Source organism: Hippocampus bargibanti, linkage group LG10 (genome assembly GCF_051943395.1).
Source record: "Hippocampus bargibanti isolate YZ-2025 linkage group LG10, ASM5194339v1, whole genome shotgun sequence".
Taxonomy (NCBI): Eukaryota; Metazoa; Chordata; class Actinopteri; order Syngnathiformes; family Syngnathidae; genus Hippocampus; species Hippocampus bargibanti.
Window position 1 is genome coordinate 15,440,341 of NC_142743.1, and position 18,486 is coordinate 15,458,826.

General features: G+C 40.9%; 4 protein-coding genes across 6 annotated transcripts; 2 read left to right on the forward strand and 2 right to left on the reverse strand.

Moving 5' to 3' along the window:
* Positions 1-9: 9 nt before the first annotated feature.
* LOC148892623 (homeodomain-interacting protein kinase 2-like) lies at positions 10-1,354 on the forward strand. The gene has a single exon (XM_089006317.1). It carries the CDS (start codon positions 164-166, stop codon positions 1,349-1,351), a length of 1,188 nt encoding a protein of 395 aa, XP_088862443.1. The 5' UTR covers positions 10-163; the 3' UTR covers positions 1,352-1,354.
* poll (polymerase (DNA directed), lambda) lies at positions 1,353-5,693 on the reverse strand. 2 transcript variants are annotated; one of them, XM_089006316.1, is made up of 9 exons: positions 5,465-5,693; positions 5,211-5,354; positions 4,835-5,129; positions 4,550-4,652; positions 3,770-4,099; positions 3,503-3,676; positions 3,060-3,188; positions 2,798-2,966; positions 1,353-2,720 (listed from the first exon to the last, which is right to left on the reverse strand). In XM_089006316.1, exons 2-9 carry the CDS (start codon positions 5,323-5,325, stop codon positions 2,359-2,361), a joined length of 1,677 nt encoding a protein of 558 aa, XP_088862442.1. In that variant the 5' UTR covers positions 5,326-5,354; positions 5,465-5,693; the 3' UTR covers positions 1,353-2,358. The 2 variants fall into 2 exon arrangements, with proteins under 2 accessions (XP_088862442.1, XP_088862441.1); XM_089006315.1 differs by having other exon boundaries at positions 5,211-5,692.
* A 328-nt stretch (positions 5,694-6,021) lies between these two features.
* dpcd (deleted in primary ciliary dyskinesia homolog (mouse)) lies at positions 6,022-11,963 on the forward strand. The gene is made up of 6 exons (XM_089006492.1): positions 6,022-6,140; positions 7,196-7,276; positions 7,364-7,488; positions 7,608-7,741; positions 8,263-8,365; positions 9,907-11,963. The coding sequence occupies exons 1-6, from the start codon at positions 6,077-6,079 to the stop codon at positions 10,009-10,011; spliced, it is 612 nt and encodes a 203-aa protein (XP_088862618.1). The 5' UTR covers positions 6,022-6,076; the 3' UTR covers positions 10,012-11,963.
* Positions 11,964-11,984: 21 nt separating this feature from the next.
* fgf8b (fibroblast growth factor 8b) lies at positions 11,985-18,255 on the reverse strand. Of its 2 annotated transcripts, XM_089006490.1 has the most exons (6): positions 16,944-18,255; positions 16,535-16,813; positions 16,404-16,440; positions 15,716-15,896; positions 14,475-14,581; positions 11,985-12,872 (listed from the first exon to the last, which is right to left on the reverse strand). In XM_089006490.1, the coding sequence occupies exons 2-6, from the start codon at positions 16,591-16,593 to the stop codon at positions 12,582-12,584; spliced, it is 675 nt and encodes a 224-aa protein (XP_088862616.1). In that variant the 5' UTR covers positions 16,594-16,813; positions 16,944-18,255; the 3' UTR covers positions 11,985-12,581. The 2 variants fall into 2 exon arrangements, with proteins under 2 accessions (XP_088862616.1, XP_088862615.1); XM_089006489.1 differs by having other exon boundaries at positions 16,535-18,255.
* Positions 18,256-18,486: the final 231 nt, after the last annotated feature.

Here is an 18,486-nt window from a genome sequence, read left to right on the forward strand (position 1 = left end):
AATGTGGCCCTGTATTCTTTGATGTCTCTCTTCAGTGCTGCTGATAGCATGTAACATCCTGACAGGCCAGATATTAAACAGTGGCTCCTCACCATACACTGTCCTGGAGTTTGTGGGCGAAGGTCGCTTTGGAAAAGTGGCCAAGTGCCTAAAAAAGTCCACCATGGATACAGTGGCAGTAAAGATCATAAAGAAGAATGCCTTTTTTATCAGGGAGACTGAAAAGGAGCTCGCCATGCTCAAGATGGTCAGCGACTTGAACCCAGACCATGCCAACATTATAAAATTCTATGAAAGGTTTGAATATATGGGTCACACCTGTCTGGTTTTTGAGATGCTCGACTGTCATCTGTTCGACTTGCTCATCGGACGAAATTGGGAGCCAATGTCTCTGAGTGAAATCCGGTCGGTTGCCAAACAGTTGCTGGTAGCCTTAGATACTCTGAAGCACCTTGGCATCTTACACACAGATATTAAACCAGACAACATCATGTGTGTCAACAAGCATGACTGTCCCCTCAAGGTAAAGTTAATAGACTTTGGCCTCGCTCAGGTAGTCTCCAGTGTGCATCCCGGGATGAAGATACAGCCAAAAGGTTACAGAGCTCCAGAGGCTGCCCTTGGACTTCCCTTCACTGAGGCTATAGATGTTTGGAGCGTCGGTTGTGTCTTGGTATTCCTTTACATTGCTGACAACCTCTTCCCTGTTGACTGTGAATACCAGATGATGAAGTGTATGGTGGATGTTCTGGGTCAGCCACAGAACCGCATGCTGTGTGCAGGGAAATATACCAAACGCTTCTTCATTAAGGATGAGGCCAGTCAATCTCTACACTATCGACTGAGGACACCTGAGGAGTATGAAGCAGTCAACCATACTACACCACTCGAGTGGAGTGGCTTCATTGAACCACCCAGCTCTCTGGATGCCCTTATGACCTTTTATTCTGTTGAGGATGAAGTCGCGGAGGTGGAAGACCGCAGAGCCTTTGTCGAGATTCTGAAAAGGATGCTGCACCTTGACGGCGACCAGAGAATCTCTCCCCATCAGGCTTTGCTGCAGCCATTCATTACAATGGCTCACTTGAGCAAAGACCCGTACCACCTGTGCAGTGATTATTTGAGAACTGCTTCCAGCATGATGAAAATCGTGCAAGAGCACGCCTGCAAAGACAAAGATCCAGAAAAACACTTTTCTGAGGTGGACAAACTCGTTGAAACAGCTCAACCTACTTCCCTGGATTTCACTCGTACAATTTTTAAGAGAATTTACAGACTTCTTGGACGAATTACCCCATTGTTTTCTTGTTTCAGCGCCCCAGTGGATGACAGAACTGTTCATGCTTCTTAGATATTTTTTCATTTATATTTTAATGTAAATCCACATTTAGCAAGTCCCATTACAATTTACAAATCCAAATTCCAATGAAATTAGGAGATGTAAATATATAAATTAAAAACAAAACAATGACCTGCTAGTCATCAACCTTCATTCAACCACATAAACACACGTTATAATGTTTCAATAATGAAATGAAACAGAATTTTAGTTTCTTCATTGAAAAGGAAAGTTGATTGTCTGGAGGGATTCATCCGTCTGTCGAAGCACCTCGTTTACCAATTTTCTATGCGATGTATACCAAGGCTAAAACATTATATTCATTGTTGAATACATTTTATTAATGACAGCTTTCATGATGGGTTGTTTGATTTGAAGTGGCAGAATACCGCTTGAGTTTCAATTTTATCATTTCACAGAAATAGTTTGTACATAAAAGCAAAATGTTGTTTGCATATTCATTAAGTTCTGAAATATCGTGCTTTTGAATCCATTATTTAACATTCGTGCACTCTTGGATCGTGCATCTAGTTTAGCAAATGTTTTAAAGGTGTTGAGTACCCACTTTGAACTGTTGAATAAAATCATCATTCAAATTAGTCAGGGGTAAATAGATTTAAACTGCCGTAAATGTTCTTTCGAGCAGCCCGAAGGTTGACTATTTAGTGCCTTTACCTCACAGTGCAGAGGTCATGGGTTTGATCTCCATCCTTTGTGGAGTTTGCATGTTCTCCCCGTGGCTGTGTGGGTTGTCTCTGGGTACTCTGATTTATCCCCACATTCCAAAAACATGCATGGTGGGCTAAATGAAAAATTTAAGTTGTCTCAAAGTGTGAATGCAGACCGAGGGTGTCCCCCAGCTACTGCCCGAAGACAAGTGGGACAAGCTCCAGCAACCCTCCACGACTCTTGTGAAGATAAGGCGCCAGCAAACCCCCACTACTCCTTAGGATGAAGTGGATTGGAAAATAGATGGATAGATACATTCTAATAGAACAAAGCATGGTTATTGCAAACCGTCACCAGTCCCTCTCACAAGGCTGTCGGTATGGTATACCCAAAAGTTTAAAAACGTCGCTCTCATTAGGTGTAGGTAGGGGTGTGCCAGCATACACCTTTGCACTACCTTGACGCACCACACTTTGGTTCAGTGAATGCTCTGACAAGCTCATGCTCTTTGTCTTTGCCAGAGCCCTCATGGAGCGGTTGAAGTGTGCAGAGCCGGTAAAGTACATCAGCGCACAGGCAAACTCATTGTAAGGCACTACAATGACATCCAGCCTGCGATGGCGGTGGTCCGGTCCTGGCAGGCGGCATACTCCCATGTATTTCTTCTGCTCTCCATTCTCCTCATGACTCACGAGATCGTCTGTCAAAAAGCCTGAGGAAAAAACATAAAAACAAGGGTTTGTGTACAGATGAAAAGCCTCTCCTCTAACTCATTCTGGGAGAGCTTACCAGTGTCATGGAGGCTTTGGAGCACTTTGCTGAATACACCTTTGTGGGATTTTCCGTCAGGATGTGAAATAAGCACATCAACATCTCCACATGTCTTCTTTCCTCTGCGATACGAGCCACATGCCATTGCCACAAGGCCAGAATCTATTGCTTGGGCAGCACGCTTTACCTGCACAAAGCCAGAAATAAATGGTGTTTCAAATGTTGAAGGAAGCAGCCTATAAAACTAAATGTTTACAGAGAGATACAAAAATGTATATACCACTTCCTCAATGGCTGCAGCTTCTTCCCTGGGCATTCTGTCTTGGAAGTCATCGTAGTGCTTGAGCCCTATTTTCTGAGAGCCGCTCAAGTGGGCTTTTGTGCGAATATCCTCCAAAGTTCGGAACCCCTGATGAATAAGAAAAAAAACAACAAAGAAAAACATTGAAAATCCAAGACCGCACTTATTCTAAAACAAGGGTTATTAATCATTAATATTATGAAACTATTGCAACAGAATCACTCAGTATGAATTCTGGCCTAGCTGAAAAGATACAATAGGTATGGTTTTATTTCTAACTTGTCTTTTGGCTATGCATACTTTTCGATCTACACCTAAAAGGGATCATGTTTAGACCATACATTTCACCCATATACTTCTCTTTATAATCATCAGAGATGAGCATTCCATTAGTAATAAAGAGAACGAACGAAGTCGAGTACCTGTTGGTACCAAAGCTGAGCTGTCTTTGCTCCTGCACCCCAAATGTTAGTAAAAAGCTCTAATACTGGCACAGCCTCTCCAATGTGATTGAGCTTGCGCAGATGACCACTTTCCATGATCTCATCAATTTTATCCGCCATGCGTTTGCCAATTCCCGGGATGAGGCATGCCTCCTGAAACACAGGAAACAAAAAAAAAAGAAAAATGGAGGGGTTCAATGCTTCTTGTGAATGTATGCAGTATTTCTTGCATCTACGTTAGCTTACCTGATAAGACGTAACCGGCTTGTGATAGCTCTTCAAAGCATTAATAGCTTTGGAGTAGCCCAATGCCCTCCACTTGTCCCCCTGGTGTGTATAAGCCTTGGACAGTAGTTCTAGTTTGTCTGTGATGTGTTTGTTGAAGTTATCATTTTTGGACAGAGAAGATTGGGCGCAGACCCACTTCCCAGAGACCACCGGATGGATGTCAGCGTCTCCATCGGGCTCAAGACTGAGCCCAACGGCTTCTTCTTTGGGGCACTGGCCTGTGATGAGAGCTTGCAGGTGACTCTGACTGACCCCCTCATCTTCTAGCACGTTTTTGTTTGATGCAATCTGAAATAGATTACATGGTTATGGTAATGAGTTGTGCGTGTGTGTGTGTGTATATATATATATATACACACATACACACATACAGTGCCTTGCAAAAGTATTTGGCCCCCTTGAATCTTGCAACCTTTCGCCATATATCAGGCTTCAAACATAAAGATGTTTTAGTTAGTAAGTTTTTTTTGTCAAGAATCAACAAGTGGGACACAATCATGAAGTGGAATAAAATTCATTGGGCAATTTAAACTTTTTTAACAAATAAAAAACTGAAAAGTGGGGCGTGCAATATTATTCGGCCGCCTTGCGTTAATACTTTGTAGCCTTTTGCTCCAATCCTTTTGCTCCAATCCAACAAGCAAATACACATATACACACTGGGCGACATACTTTTCAGTCATGTCGCCCAGCCCTAGCTTAGCATCTGACTTTTCTACAAATGTAACAGCCACTGACCATGTCTGATGTCTCCCCTTCCATGCTTTGATCACACTCTGGCTTGGGAGTTACTTCAGTTGCAGATTTGGTGTTCACCAAGTCTTGATGAGTTTCCGTATCCCTAAAATGAGAGACAATTGGCAATAACAGGAGCAAGATAATATCTAAGGAGAGAAGACAATGGTATCAGAATAATTGAGGTGTCTACATTAAGTCTAATACAGACCGCGAGGAGATGTATACGCACATAAACCCGCATTCACAGGGTTTTGCCACAGCACATAAAGCAATGAGGAGAATTACCTCTCTGTTAAAATACTGTATCTTGATTCATCCAAGAGCTGTTTCTCACTGATACATGAACTTAACCAACTACATTTCACAAGATGGACACCAGAAGGCATTGCGTCCACCTTCATGAGACGCAAAGCCCTGTCACACTCCATGTTGTCATCAACAACAACATGCGTGACACCAGCACAGATGGAACTTTCTGTCTGGCCTCCGTTCTGTTCAATTTGCCTTTGAAAGATTTGGCATCTTGCATTTCCGATTCCCGCAGGCAAGATGTAAACTGAAGTCCCATTAAATGTATGTCCTACGAAAAGGGAGACAAAAAGACAAAACTTAATGTGGCGCATTATCTGACTGGGAATCAAAACCAAATACTAATACTAACCTGTGACTTCAAATTCATCAGATTTTTTCTTTAAGGGGGGAGAATCATTTCCTTGAGAAACTCGGGCCCTTTTAACTTTAGGGAACGCTTTCATAACACCGTAACACGGTTCCATCTTCAGGGTGAAAGGGGCAAGCTGTACATCTAAAAATCTTTCAGGTTATTTTTTTGTTGCTGATTTAACCGGATGTATAATAAACACGCCGGTGGTTATCTAAACTATTTTAAAATAATTTGCCATGTTTTGCGCTTACCCTCTTCCAGAAGAACCAGTTCGTACTCGTTCACAACAAATACATGTTGAAAGCAAACTCTTCCGGTTCATTTTTTTCAAAACATGTCGTTAAACATTTTGGACTCCACTGTTTATTATTAAAATAATAAATACGTGTCGCTTCTGATTGTATGTTTTGTTCTAATGTAGAATGTGTATATTTTTCATAAATTATACTGGAAGGAGCTCTGTCCCAAATTGTCGCACTGTGACGACACAACTCCCCATTTCCGGGTTATTTGCTTTACACTTTCCGGATTACATGTATTTGCTTGCACTGTTTTAAAAATGTTTTGATGCGTTATTTTAATATTTTGTTCCGACACATTTTAAAACAACCACCGTGTATTTTTCTCAATGAAAACGTTTACTTTGCCTTGACATGCAATCACCACATGTCAGAAAATAAACATGCAAAACGGCCAAATATTTACGATTTTTAAGTTGATGTCGTCTGCATGAGCGTTGTGTAAAAAACATACTTTCGTGTGCTCAAGTTGATATTTGAGCATATCTAATGTTGACTTATGACTTCATTGTGAGTTGCCATGGCTACGGTTTGATTCCGGAAGTGTCTCTGCACCACTCAAAGATGGCTGTGCAAAGCTGGATCGATAACCTAAAATCCTCTAAGAAAACTGCTTTGATTCACGATGGTAAGTGTAGAGTCTCAGAAAAGTTTCTGTACAAATGTTTTCGTTGTCAACGGTTGGCCAGCAGTTCAAAACTCTATTTTTATCAAAATGTGTATTTTTGTGGACTTGAATAGAATGCAAAGAAGTTAACCCCACAAACCCTGTCTCCAAATTATCGCTAAGAGCAAACGCTACACGATAACAAGAACCACCTTCGTCATAATCAATACGGTTATATGGAATTTGTAAACAGTCGGCCCGCTCGTAATATTTGAGCATGCAGCCACTGTCGCTGTGTCTCGTTGATTTAATCTTCGAACATGTTTCTAGTTACCAACACCTTGATAATGCACTATGCATCCTATTACTGAGTTTCGCCTTCATTTTGGTATTTGCATGTTTTCCCATGTACTTGGGTGGATTCTCATTTGGTACTCTGGCTTGCTCGCACATTTCCCAAAAGTGATTGTTTAGTTCATTGAAGACGAGGATGTCCATATCTGTAAATATGAGTAGGAATGGTTTTTGGTTTATATGTGCGCTGCGATTCCCTGGGAGCCAGTTAAATATGGTCTCGCCAACAGGTGTGAAACTCAAGACTCAAGAAAAAATGATGTGGTGGGCCAAATCTGGCCCACCACATCATTTTTTTTTCGGCACGCGAAAGCAAATCAAGCATGTCAAGTTTCATGATGCTTGCTAAAGTACAAACCGAAATTTCAAATTGTCCCATGTAAACCACAATAACAGTCATTATGTTTTACTTCAAATGTGAAAATTAGTAATTCATTAATTTGTTGTGCACTCTAAATGTAATATGTGGAGGGAATCAAACATTCTAATGGCTTTCCCAAATTCATGAGTCCCTGAGAGGAAACCGTAACTACAATGTGGTCCACGTCAAAAATGAGTTTGACACCTTTGGAGGAGACTGTCTGTTGTGTGAGGCTCCAGTTCACCAGCAACCTGTTGAAGACAAGCAGGATAGAACGTTGATAAAAGCTGTGTATATTCTTGGCCAATTACAAAACCCATTTGCCTCCTAATTTTCATGTTTTGCCATTCCCAATCACAAGGGAAAAGGAAGATCCACTACCTCTTTGGAGATGGAAACGAAATGGCAGAAGAGTATGACTTGAGGACAGATGAACTTGTTGGTAAGCGTTGCACACAATGGATCATTCACCAGCCATGATTTATGTCCATCAGATGATGCATTTAGTGGAATATTTAATGATTTGCAGTGCGGAAGTGGCGTCACACAAACACCCTTGGAGCGCAAGGTCAATGGCAGGTAGAAGTGGGGGAGCCGCTAGTTGGTTCTTCTGTTTCTTTGGATGCTGAGATGCTCAAAGAGAACTGCTCCAATGTATGTTTTCTCTCTAAAGTCTTGAATCCAACATGTTTCATTTCAGTTGGAAACTGTGTATTTTGGATTGTTTGCACCTGTTAGATGATTCTGAAGAGCCATCCCTTTTGTTTCCACAGCCCCTTTTTATGCGTAAAGATACACCGACCAGTTTTCAGTGGAGAATCCGGAACCTTCCCCATCCCAAAGATGTCTTTCATGTTTCAGTACAAGCGCCTGAAAGATGCATTGTCATAAAAACGTCCAACAAAAAGTAACTATGCTTGAACACACTCCATGTACACTCCATGCTGCTGTGAAATGTAAATTTCTCCACTGTGAGACTAATAAAGGCAAATCCAATCCAATCCAATCCAATGTACCACTTGTTGTAATGCTATTATTCCTATAGATGACGCTGTTTGCTCTATATTCGTCTCCAGTGTTGACCCAACCTTTTTTGAGCCAACGCTCTTCATTTCAAATATTCTTCTTTTCCTTTCGGCTTTTCCCTTCAAGGGGTCGCCACAACCCTCTGTATTTATCCGGGCTTGGTAATTCTTAATTAAAAAATACTCAGACAAGACACCTGAAAACACAAATGTCACAAAAAATGGATACACAGTTTAAATATGTACTTTATTCCAGCGAGTGGAAGAGCATTTTATTCTTCTCCCTGTTTCTATATGACACAGCAACATATAATTACATAAAGACACAATGTTTAGTTTGTGAGTTTGGGAATCACTGTTCTGGATGCTGTACATAAAGTGGCCCTCTTTTGTGCATTACCAGGTATTACAAGAAGTTTGGTATTCCTGATTTGGATCGCAATCAAGTTCCACTGGATAGCTCTGCCTTAAGCTTCACTCATGCTAACAACACGTTGATAGTCAGTGTAAGTATCATGCGCATAAATGTTCACATATTTCTACCTTCCTTAACTTCTTCGTGCCAAACACCTTTTTATGTTGGGCAGGTGACAGTTTTCCCAGAAAGGCTTCAGATGAAGACCCAACTCAAACTTGAACTTTTTCATTTCACATTTCATTTTTTTTATCACACAGAGTGCAGAGTCTTTTCAAGATGGCCATACCGCAGTCTGATCTCAAGCCCAACCCAGACTATTAGTTGTATAATAATAATAATAATAATAATAATAATAATAATAATAATAATAATAATAATACATCTTATTTCAAGCGCCTTTCAAACCTCTCAAGGACACAGACATGCATAGATACAATAATGAATAAAATACAATTATAAATAGAATACAATAAATAAAATACAGTTATAAATAGAAACGAGGTAGAGATACACAAAAAAAATGCAATTTTAAATAGGTGGATTTTGAGATGGGATTTGAAGTTGGGAAGAGAATTGATGTTACGAATGTTGGGAGGAAGGGAGTTCCAGAGTTAGGGGACAGAGCAGCTGAAAGCTCTGTCCCCCATCGTGCTGAGATGGGCAGAGGATCTGAGGGAACGAGAGGGAATCGTTAGATAGGTATGGGGGTTTGTGCTGTGCATGTTAGAATGGTTTACAGACATAAACCCAAACATTGGGAAAATGTACAAATTTGATACAGGAAAGTAAGAACAGAGGTTTTGAACCGAAAAAGCCTACTGCTACTTAGCTACTCTGTGGTAATGACTTAAGCAGTTCCAGTATGCTCTTCAGCTAACAATGTGTGAAATGACTTACTTTCATACTTTCATCAACTTTCATCTTTTGTTTTACAGTCAATATTCACAAGTAATCTACAAATAAAAAAAGTTGCATGACTTCCTGAATATGCAGTCAGTTTTCAGTATGGTTATTCTATTTTTGTTAAATAAACGGAAGAAACAATTATGTCATTAGATATAAAAGTGTATAGGAAAGGTAAAATGTGTCTTTTTAAATTGGCGGTTATGAATGAGACAAATGATACAATATGCTGAATTGGTCACTCTTAGTGTGAAAATGGCTGAATTCATTTAACTCACAGTAACATTTAATTAGTAAAATAAAAAGAACAATACGTTATCCTTCATTTTACGATAACATTTATACATAACATTTTTTGAGGGTGGTGGTGGGGGGCTAAATTACTGCACCAAATATTGTAGGACTGGGCTTGATTAAAAATGGAAGCAGGCCAACCTTTCGTCACGCCTCCCCCTGATCATGACTGGAATTGATTAATTGTAATTGAATTGTCGTGCTGTGGTAATGCATCTTTGTTCTTCCTTCCCCACCCACTTGTACAATTATGTTGTAATTGGTCTCTTGTGTGTATGTCGTTTCATATCAAAAACACAGGTCATTACATCTTCTCTAGATGATGTCTTGAAGTTCTAATGAACCGCCTGTGTTTAATGAAGCAACTCAGGTACTGGAGCTCTTTGTAGACTACAATGCCATTTATTTCCCTTTGTTTTCACTTTTGTACAGTACAAGAAGCCCAAAGAGATTTTAACCCTTGAGCATGAGCTAATGAAGGAGCTGAAGAAGTTAAAGGCGACGAGCGAAGGTGACATCGACTGCAAAACTCAGTGAATACCACATGATGCCTTTAAAAAAAAAAGACAAGGTTAAAATACAGTAAAGTCTCGTTATATCGATATCGGATATATCGATAGTCCCGGTTATATCGATACTATTTCTATGCACGCACGGAGAAAATTACATGCAAACAGGGTCGGATATATCGATAGTCCCGGTTATATCGATATTTTTTCGGACTCCCTTGAATATCGATATAACGAGACTTTACTGTATATTGAAATCATGTTTGATTATCACCTCCGGATGCATTTTGTATCGATACTCAATTTGGTAAGCAATGTATTTCTTGTGGTTTCCACCAGTATTTTGAAATGTCAAACCACTGACAAGCCTCAACAAACGAAGTTGAGATCAGAACACAGTTTTAATGTTACTTCATGTGACATGCTTTCTGCCTCCCTCTCCAACTCTGTGCTCTTTGGTCTTGATGGCAGTGACACAACCTACCCGACTTCCTTTCATTGATGTCCCTATAAAGCACTCAAAACACACAATGAGCCATCCCCGTTCGTTCCAGGGTCACCGTTACGAGCACGTCCCATTTGTGTGAACTGAATACCTTCATGTTCATTGCGCGTTGTGGGCCACCCTGAAAGCCATTAGTGGAGTTTTGCGGATGGAGGTAGCTAGCACATGGAGAACTGTTTCCAGGTTTCATGAGACCTTGGCTGTGTGATCAACATCGCAGACACAATTTTGGGTTAAGAATAAGGCAACGCACAGGACTTTGTTTCAAATGAGTATACTGTTGTCCACATGGAACAAACATATTGTCTACATTTGCTGACAGTAAAGTTCTCCCAAGCAATCAGTATGATATTTGGTGACAAGTTATAGTCTTCAAACAAAGTCTTCTTGACGTTAATATTAATCCATCCCTCTTCTAGAAATTGGTAATACTGTAATTTATGCATCCCCACAAATACTTTGAAATTAAAGCCTGCATTTAAAGTACTATCATAACCAAGTTTTCTGCATGGCATATTTGCTTCTATGGTTTTGTAGAATTTTTGCGGCTGAGTGGTGGACTGGTGAGCGCGTCAACCTGACAGTGCAATGGTGCAGAGTTTAAGTTCCAAAAGGAAAATACTATTTAAAGATGCGCAATTTCAAGTCAGGATTCTTTCCCCTGACATGTAAAGACATTGGCCCGCCGATTTATCTGGTTTGTTGCGCAACAATCATGAAACAATAACCAAGCTTCTCAACCATTTTTTGCATGTATGTGATTGCTTCACCAAAATGCCTGGCAATTTAATCGGATGCCACTTGCGTCATGAAGCCATCCTCTTAGAGTACACCAAGCCTGCACATCCATCGTCAATTCCCTAGAAAACCTGAGGCCATTTCACTCTTCCAAACAGCAGCAAACAAATTGAGCATCCAGCTCATGCATTGTGAGCACATGCAGCCCAGTTCTTGTGTTCGGGGTCTTCTTCCTTCCCCGTCGTTTGGCCTCAGACGGTCATGCTCAGCTGCTTCTTGGGAAGAAGCTGCTTCTCTTTTCTGCCTCCCTTTCACTCCCGAATGCCTCTTCCCAGCCATTCGACCTCTTTCAGTCCATGCCACATTTCGCCACACAGGCCCTGATGTTTTTTTTCTTCCCTGCACCCAAGCCTCCCTTCCAACCCCTCCCTGTGTGACTGGCTTCTTTTTGATAACTGACCCCTCCTCATGTTATTATTCGAACCCACTATTGTATAACATGCCCTTTTATATGAGCTCTCACAAAGGCCCATTTGATCAGAGGGTTACGGTGTGCGATCGTGAGAAATGCAACTACATGGTGGTAACCTTTGTTTGGGCCAAAATGGTGGGCTGACCTCATCGCTTTTAATGCGTAGCTCCAGCCATTCAGGTCCGAGTCTCACTTGCTGAGCACATTCAACTCTGTGGCCTGTCACAGATATTGCCCTTCAGTTATCTGGGTCTCTGACTTGAAGGGGGTGCGGAGAGGCGTGGGGGGGGGGGGGGGGGGGGGGCAACTACAGGCGGTAGTTGAGGCCAAACGTTCATTCGATCGCAAAATAATCACGAGAAAGAAGCCAAAGTGTTTTGACTGGGTTCTTTAGTGATTTTAATATACACTCTACAATAAATATCCATTTGATGTCATTTACATTTTTACAGTAAAAATATATTCATAGATGTTGAAACATTTCAAAATGACCTCCTCGCGGATAGGAGGTCAAGTGAGACTCCAAATGCTTGTACAATAACAGTACAAACACAGCTAGCTGCCTCGTTTAGCTTCCTTGTACTTTCAACATCTTTTCCACCCAACTTTGACGTGAGCTACCTTTTCCTATCAATTGAATTCCCCACAAATGCCACGAGAAAAATTGCATCCAATATCTTCCCACCAAATGGTAAATAATGATCAAAATTAGACATTCAATGTGAACAGAAATTCCAGAGCAAAGAATGACATAAGGAATCCAGGAAATGAGAGATAAAGTGGCATTTGACCGTGAAAGGTGAATTGCCCCCCCATCGCCCATCACACCCCCACCGCCTCCCATCGTGGTTTGTCCATGATGGTTTGTCCACATTGTCGCCTCTCAGCGGCCCACTGAGCGCTGCTGATGGGAATGTTTAGTCCGCTTGCTTAAAGGAAGAACAGAGAGCGGCAAAACATCAAATGGTCTTCTCTCACTCAGCAAGTGCCCCCTAGGTAGCCGCTTCATGAAGTGGGCCTCTCTCTGGTGCTGCTTGGTCTTTGAGGCCTTCCTTGGACGACCCTTGCGTGTGAAAGCCATGTACCAGCCCTCATATTTGGCATTCTGGAGTGCTGTGTAGTTATTTTCCAGAACTATCTCAGTAAAGATGCAATCTTTGCCTCTTCCCTTTTTCTGAAAAAAAAGGAGAGATGATACATGCTTTGGATTTGTTTGTATTCCGTCACATGGTGAAAATTTGGAGGTTCTAAAAATTTCAGGTTATCACACGGCAGTAATTCTCAGGCAAAGCACACCCTCTGTCGAAATGAAGCGCCACAACTCACATTGGCATGAGTTCCTTGGCTCCAAGGTGCTACAAAGTGGTACCAAAACAATACTTGGATTTTATAGCGACAGAATGTTCACTCACTGTATATGAATTTCCTTTGTATTTGAGGCTGATCATGTAGTCTCCCCCCCTGTACTGTATTAAGAGGACTAGTTTCTGTCAGATAGTTTGTCATTCAAATAGCTCGGTGGGTGTGGCTGGAATACTCACATTATTTTCCTTCTGCTTCTCATAAGTACCATACTTGAGTTCACTTACTGTATAATTCAGGGGTGTCAAAGTAATTTTTGCTGCGGGGCACATTGTAGTTATGGTTTCCTCTCGAGGGCCGTTATGAATTTGGGGAAGCCTTTAGAATGTTTAATCCCCTCCACATATTACATATAGAGCGCACAACAAATGAATGAATAACTAGTTTTCAAATCTGAAGTCAAGAATAATGACTGTTATTGTGGTTTACATCCAAAAATATGAAATTTTGGTTAGAATTTTAGCAAGCATCATGGAATTTCACAAGTTTGATTTGCTTTCGCGTGCCGAAAAAAATGATGTGGCGGGCTGGATTTGGCCCCCGGGCCTTGACTTTGACACCTGTGGTATAATTGAACCAAAATCTAGCAAGAAATAAAGAAGTCCTGGGCAAAAATTTTGTTGGCGTGACGCATTCCAAATGATTATGCACCACTTTTTTCATGCAAAAATAAAATACTTTCATGGCATAAATATCAAGTTGCAGCAACATCTTCAAGGTGTTCTCAGCAACTTTTCCAGCTACAACAAGAGTTGTAGAGTTAATACCAATTTGGAACGACATCTTCAAGAGTATTTTTGGAGTGGGCTCATATCAAGATTATTTAATGGATGTCTCTTTTGATGACTGTTCAGTTTGAAACTACGAAATGTTTCAGCATCACATGCTTGTTGATGTTACGTCCTTTTTTTGAACAATGTGACCCTCCACCAATCATCCACAACTCCATCCATCGTTAGCTCTTCCAAATCACACTGTATAGGTCCGTGGAAAAAAAAAAAGTATTTGATGTATTTCTGAAGCCACTGCAAAAGTTTCTCATTTTGAACAGGGTTTAGGTGTGGCCGAAATACGACTTTATGCATGACTGCAAGCTTGGGGAAGATCCTGCATTGCATTGGTTCTCCAGAGATGGCTGCAGTCAGTCTCAACAATCCGCTTGCTGTTCATCGCGGACTTTTTAACAGCTGCTCTTTTAAAATGATATATTGCTTTTACTGGAACTTTGCTTCTTATCGGAACAAACACATTCGCTGTCTGAGTCAGACACAAATTGTTAAACAGGATGTTCTTGAATTACCCAGTGTTTGCATTCTTTTTTTTTCAAGCTACTGAACCGTGCTACATTTTTTAAAATCACAGTGGTATGCTCCACACCATTTTTTGTCATTTAAAAACTCCATCTGCAGCTTACCTTGCCAATCAGCTTCCCACGTTTATTCATGCATATGTAGTATCCACTCTTGACCCCTCTGATCCGCACTCGGCTCCCAAAAGAATCAGTCTCCACCTCAAGTTTAGCTGTACAAGCAAACACAATACAAATCATGAGACGAGGTACAAAATATAATATTCTGATTTTACACTGACATCAATGTCCCATCGTCTTTTCTATGAATGAACTCTTAAGGGAACAGTGGAGCATATTATCTGTAATGTCATCAAAGGGCATTCATTGATTTTTGAAAACACCCAGTCCAATGAACCAGCATGGCAAAGATGGCAGGCATAACCTTTATCGGGATGATGTCACAGGGTCAAGAAACGCTGTGCTGCGATGCACTTCAACTGAGGGACGAAGGAAAGCGGCGCTGGCAGAATTGGGCCACTTGTAAGAGTGACACCCATATGTCGAGTGTTGTTCCAAAGGTAGCCAAAACCGAGAATAATGGAAATGCTTTTCACCACATACAGTTTGCGCACGGTGGAATGTTACCCACCTTGTTTCTGAGATTCGGTTAAAATGGTGTATTAACTTTTATAAGCTATGTAAGACTTTATATCAGCATTTCGTGATCATGTTGGCTTTCAACGTTTAGCTTGTAGCAGACGTGCACGTTTCACCTTGACGTCCCTGATCCATTGCCGAAAAGGGCACTTTGATACTCTCCTCTTTCATCTAAAATTGCTCCATACGACAAAAAGGGTGCAGAAAGTGCTCAAGATTAATGACTGTCTTTGTTTGTGTTTTGACTTCAAGATGGAGCCGCGAGAGTGGCTGCCTTTCCATCAGCTCCTGTATTTTTTCTACTTCTTCCTTTCCTTTTCTCTTCCTTCCATTACTTTGCAGCTGCAAAATGTACATTTCTTCACTGCGAGACTAATAAAGGCGAATCTATCCATCCAACTATTTCAAGCATATAAACGTCTGATACAATCAAACACAGGTGCACTTGGCATAGGAGTGCCAAACTCTTTAGTTCTTCTTTTCCCCCATCCCAATTTTAACGTTTCTTGTTTTGCCTCTTCCATGTAGCCGAGGAAACCACCTACTCAATCGTTATCCGAACCACTTATCATCGCGAGGGTACCAAAACCACACACGGGTTATATTGTATCTGGTTTTGTGCGATAATGCCTTACACGCTTAAATAAATGATTACTATCTGATTTCGAGATGAATTTAGCTGTCGTTTCAAATTTGTTGTCATTTACCGTGCGCCGCCCCGTCGTCTCCGTTGGCGTTGATCCTCTTGTTGGAGAGCACTTGCACGTGTTTCCCGCTGGTCCGACTGTACAGTTGGTAGGTTCGAGTCAACCGGCGGCTCATCCGATCCGACAGCCGACTCTGCTCGGTGACATGGTGCTTGAAATTAGGAGAATACTGCACTGTGTTCTGCAAGACAACAGTAAGCACACGTATTGATTTCTAACATTCAACAAGTGTGATGAGTTTCAAAAATGTCGGTTGTTTTCAAGCGATTAATTTTAATTGTGGTTTCGTCAATAATTTAATGAAATCATTAGACACTGCCATTTGCGGTGCTTTTAATGAAACGTTCGCGGACCCTCGGGAATGACCCTCCCCTCCCCCGTTCGTGGTTTTACTTCACCAGCAGTGATCTTTCACCCCCTTCTTGACTCCCCCCTCACCCTCAATACAGCCGTCCACATATGTTTTAACAATCACCTGTCAACGTGGGATCTTGCCACTTTTCAAGATGTTTGAATTGTTGCCAATTGCCGTAGCCCTCCTAATAAAACGTGTTCATTATTATTGCAACCCTTTGCAGACGTACGTCGTGTCTACATATGTGACCGACTCACCTGTTTCAATTGACTTGGTTCATAGCACTACATGCATTTTTTATATAGAGGTTTTGATGAAGTAAAAATGTGTTACCTGTGCGTAAAAGCAAAGCGCTGTGAACTGGAGTAACCTGTCAGGGGGGAAATGAATGAAAATAAATGGTTTGCATTGGCCAACTTTAATTAAATACGATTAACGTGAGAATTGTCAAATTTCCTACTTACAGATAACCTAACCTCGATGCTCTCAGCCTCATCTTGTAGTAATTCAAATATTGATTCATGAATACTCCGCTGATTCGCTGCTGGAAGGTCTCAAAAATTAATTTATCCTTGCTTCGGAATCCTTTCACCTTTAAGCGCTACACGTTTGGTGGGGAATCATTGGTCCAAAAGCCTCCGGTCCATTGCAGGTGAAGCTCCCCTGTTCCATTTCATTCAAATGAATGAAAATGTGAAGTCCACAATAACAGTCCGTCATTGGCGCTGCTCTTTGCACGACACCTATAGTAAAATGGTGTTTTTTTAAAAAAAAAAAAAGTGTCCAAAAATATATTATTTTATATTGAAACACTCCTCCAATTCGATGCGACAGTTACCGAGCGTGAACGTTTGCGCACGGAACTTTACGCACCAGAAATACGCAGAGAAAAGATCAGCACGAATCCATTCCACAACATCTTTGAACAAATTCACAATTTGTGCCTCCTTGAATGTGCTGTATGTTGTTCGGATAATTCAAGTCCAACGTCCCCCTGGTCTTCCGCGTGTACCCCCTCCCATCCACCGGCAGCATCTGCCTGCTCCAACATTTAAATAGCTAAACTTGCGGGAAAGTCAACATCCTCGGCGAGAGCGGGCGGGGCCTTCAAGCTGGAGCACATTTGAAACCGAAGACTTGTTAAAAATCTTTACATGAATCTATTTGCCTCAGGAATGAGGCGAGAATTGAACCATTGAGTTTATTTGTGGCTTCACATGCACCCCCTGGCATTTATCATTAGTGCCCCTTTACCAGACCACAACAAACCACATCTATGTCAACTGCCATGAAGTGTATCTTCATGCACATAAAAATCACACCATTGTTTTTCTATTAGCACAAATGTCCACATGGAAAACGTTCCTGGCATGTGCTAAAGAACATCTCCAGTTACATTAACATATTCCCTAGCTGCAGGTTAAAGGTGCTTTGCCTGTCCCGTGAGGGCAGGCCCCGGTGTACTTTTTTTTATCCTACATATGTAAGTAATATGTATTCCATGTGAACGCATGACACAAAATGCTTTTCACATGACATATAGCTGCATGGATACAAATGAGGTCTCTCACAATGATTCCCTGTAGTTTATCACAATCCGAGTTTGATTCTCAGATGTGTGAGCCGGGTCCGCTATGCTTTATTTGTTTATTAATTTGTTTCATGGAAGCCATGTGATTACACCTCCTGCAGAGGGATATGACCATTCTATGTTTGTGTTGGTCCGTTGGAAATTGGAACTTTTAATTTAAATATATGACCTTAACGTTTAAAATAGTTCTGAACTAAACTACATGATTGTCATCAATTTTATATATTTTTGGCAAAAATGTTCATAACCTCACACATTGTAAATAGCAACTTATGTCGAGTCAATACAGTTAAATATATGAAATATGATGTTGATACTATATTTTTATGCTTTGCACTATGTACAGTTCTTTCTGTCACTTTTTTGTGCAGTTGTACATTTCAGTCTCCTGACATTTTCTTTTGTGCATAGAATACTTTGTTTTATCTTTTGACCCCCCCCCCCCCCACTCCTTTCTATTTTGCTGCTGTAGATCGCAAATTTCTCCATTGTGGGACGATGATTAGTAGTAATCATGGTCCATGATTAATACTGACAGTGAATCTGTCAAATATATTTCTTGATAAACATTCTTGCAAACATGTATGTTGTAAATGTGATGTTTTATGTAAGCATCCATTCTCCATTCTGAAACAATGAAATAAATAATGTACATAATCATAACAGGAGACATTTAATACACAAAGTGCTACTCTCAACCCACTGTCCACATTACACCTCCGTATGTTTTTCTGAGGTTTGTTTATTCATTAAATGGGAAAAATCAATGGCTTACCTTAAATTTGCTTACCGACTAATGAGACAAAGCAAATGGCCTGACCTCAC

Coding starts and splice junctions, on each gene's coding strand:
- LOC148892623 (XM_089006317.1), top strand. CDS start 164: ATGGATACAGTGGCAGTAAAGATCATAAAGAAGAATGCCTTTTTTATC.
- poll (XM_089006316.1), bottom strand. CDS start 5,325: ATGGAACCGTGTTACGGTGTTATGAAAGCGTTCCCTAAAGTTAAAAGG. Junction 4,653..4,834: donor TACAGTATTTTAACAGAGAG/GTAATTCTCCTC, acceptor CTCTCATTTTAG/GGATACGGAAACTCATCAAG. Junction 3,189..3,502: donor CTCAGCTTTGGTACCAACAG/GTACTCGACTTC, acceptor CTTATTCATCAG/GGGTTCCGAACTTTGGAGGA.
- dpcd (XM_089006492.1), top strand. CDS start 6,077: ATGGCTGTGCAAAGCTGGATCGATAACCTAAAATCCTCTAAGAAAACT. Junction 7,489..7,607: donor TCAAAGAGAACTGCTCCAAT/GTATGTTTTCTC, acceptor TTGTTTCCACAG/CCCCTTTTTATGCGTAAAGA. Junction 8,366..9,906: donor ACAACACGTTGATAGTCAGT/GTAAGTATCATG, acceptor ACTTTTGTACAG/TACAAGAAGCCCAAAGAGAT.
- fgf8b (XM_089006490.1), bottom strand. CDS start 16,593: ATGAATCAATATTTGAATTACTACAAGATGAGGCTGAGAGCATCGAGG. Junction 16,441..16,534: donor GCATCGAGGTTAGGTTATCT/GTAAGTAGGAAA, acceptor CCCCCCTGACAG/GTTACTCCAGTTCACAGCGC. Junction 14,582..15,715: donor AGACGACGGGGCGGCGCACG/GTAAATGACAAC, acceptor TTGCTTGTACAG/CTAAACTTGAGGTGGAGACT.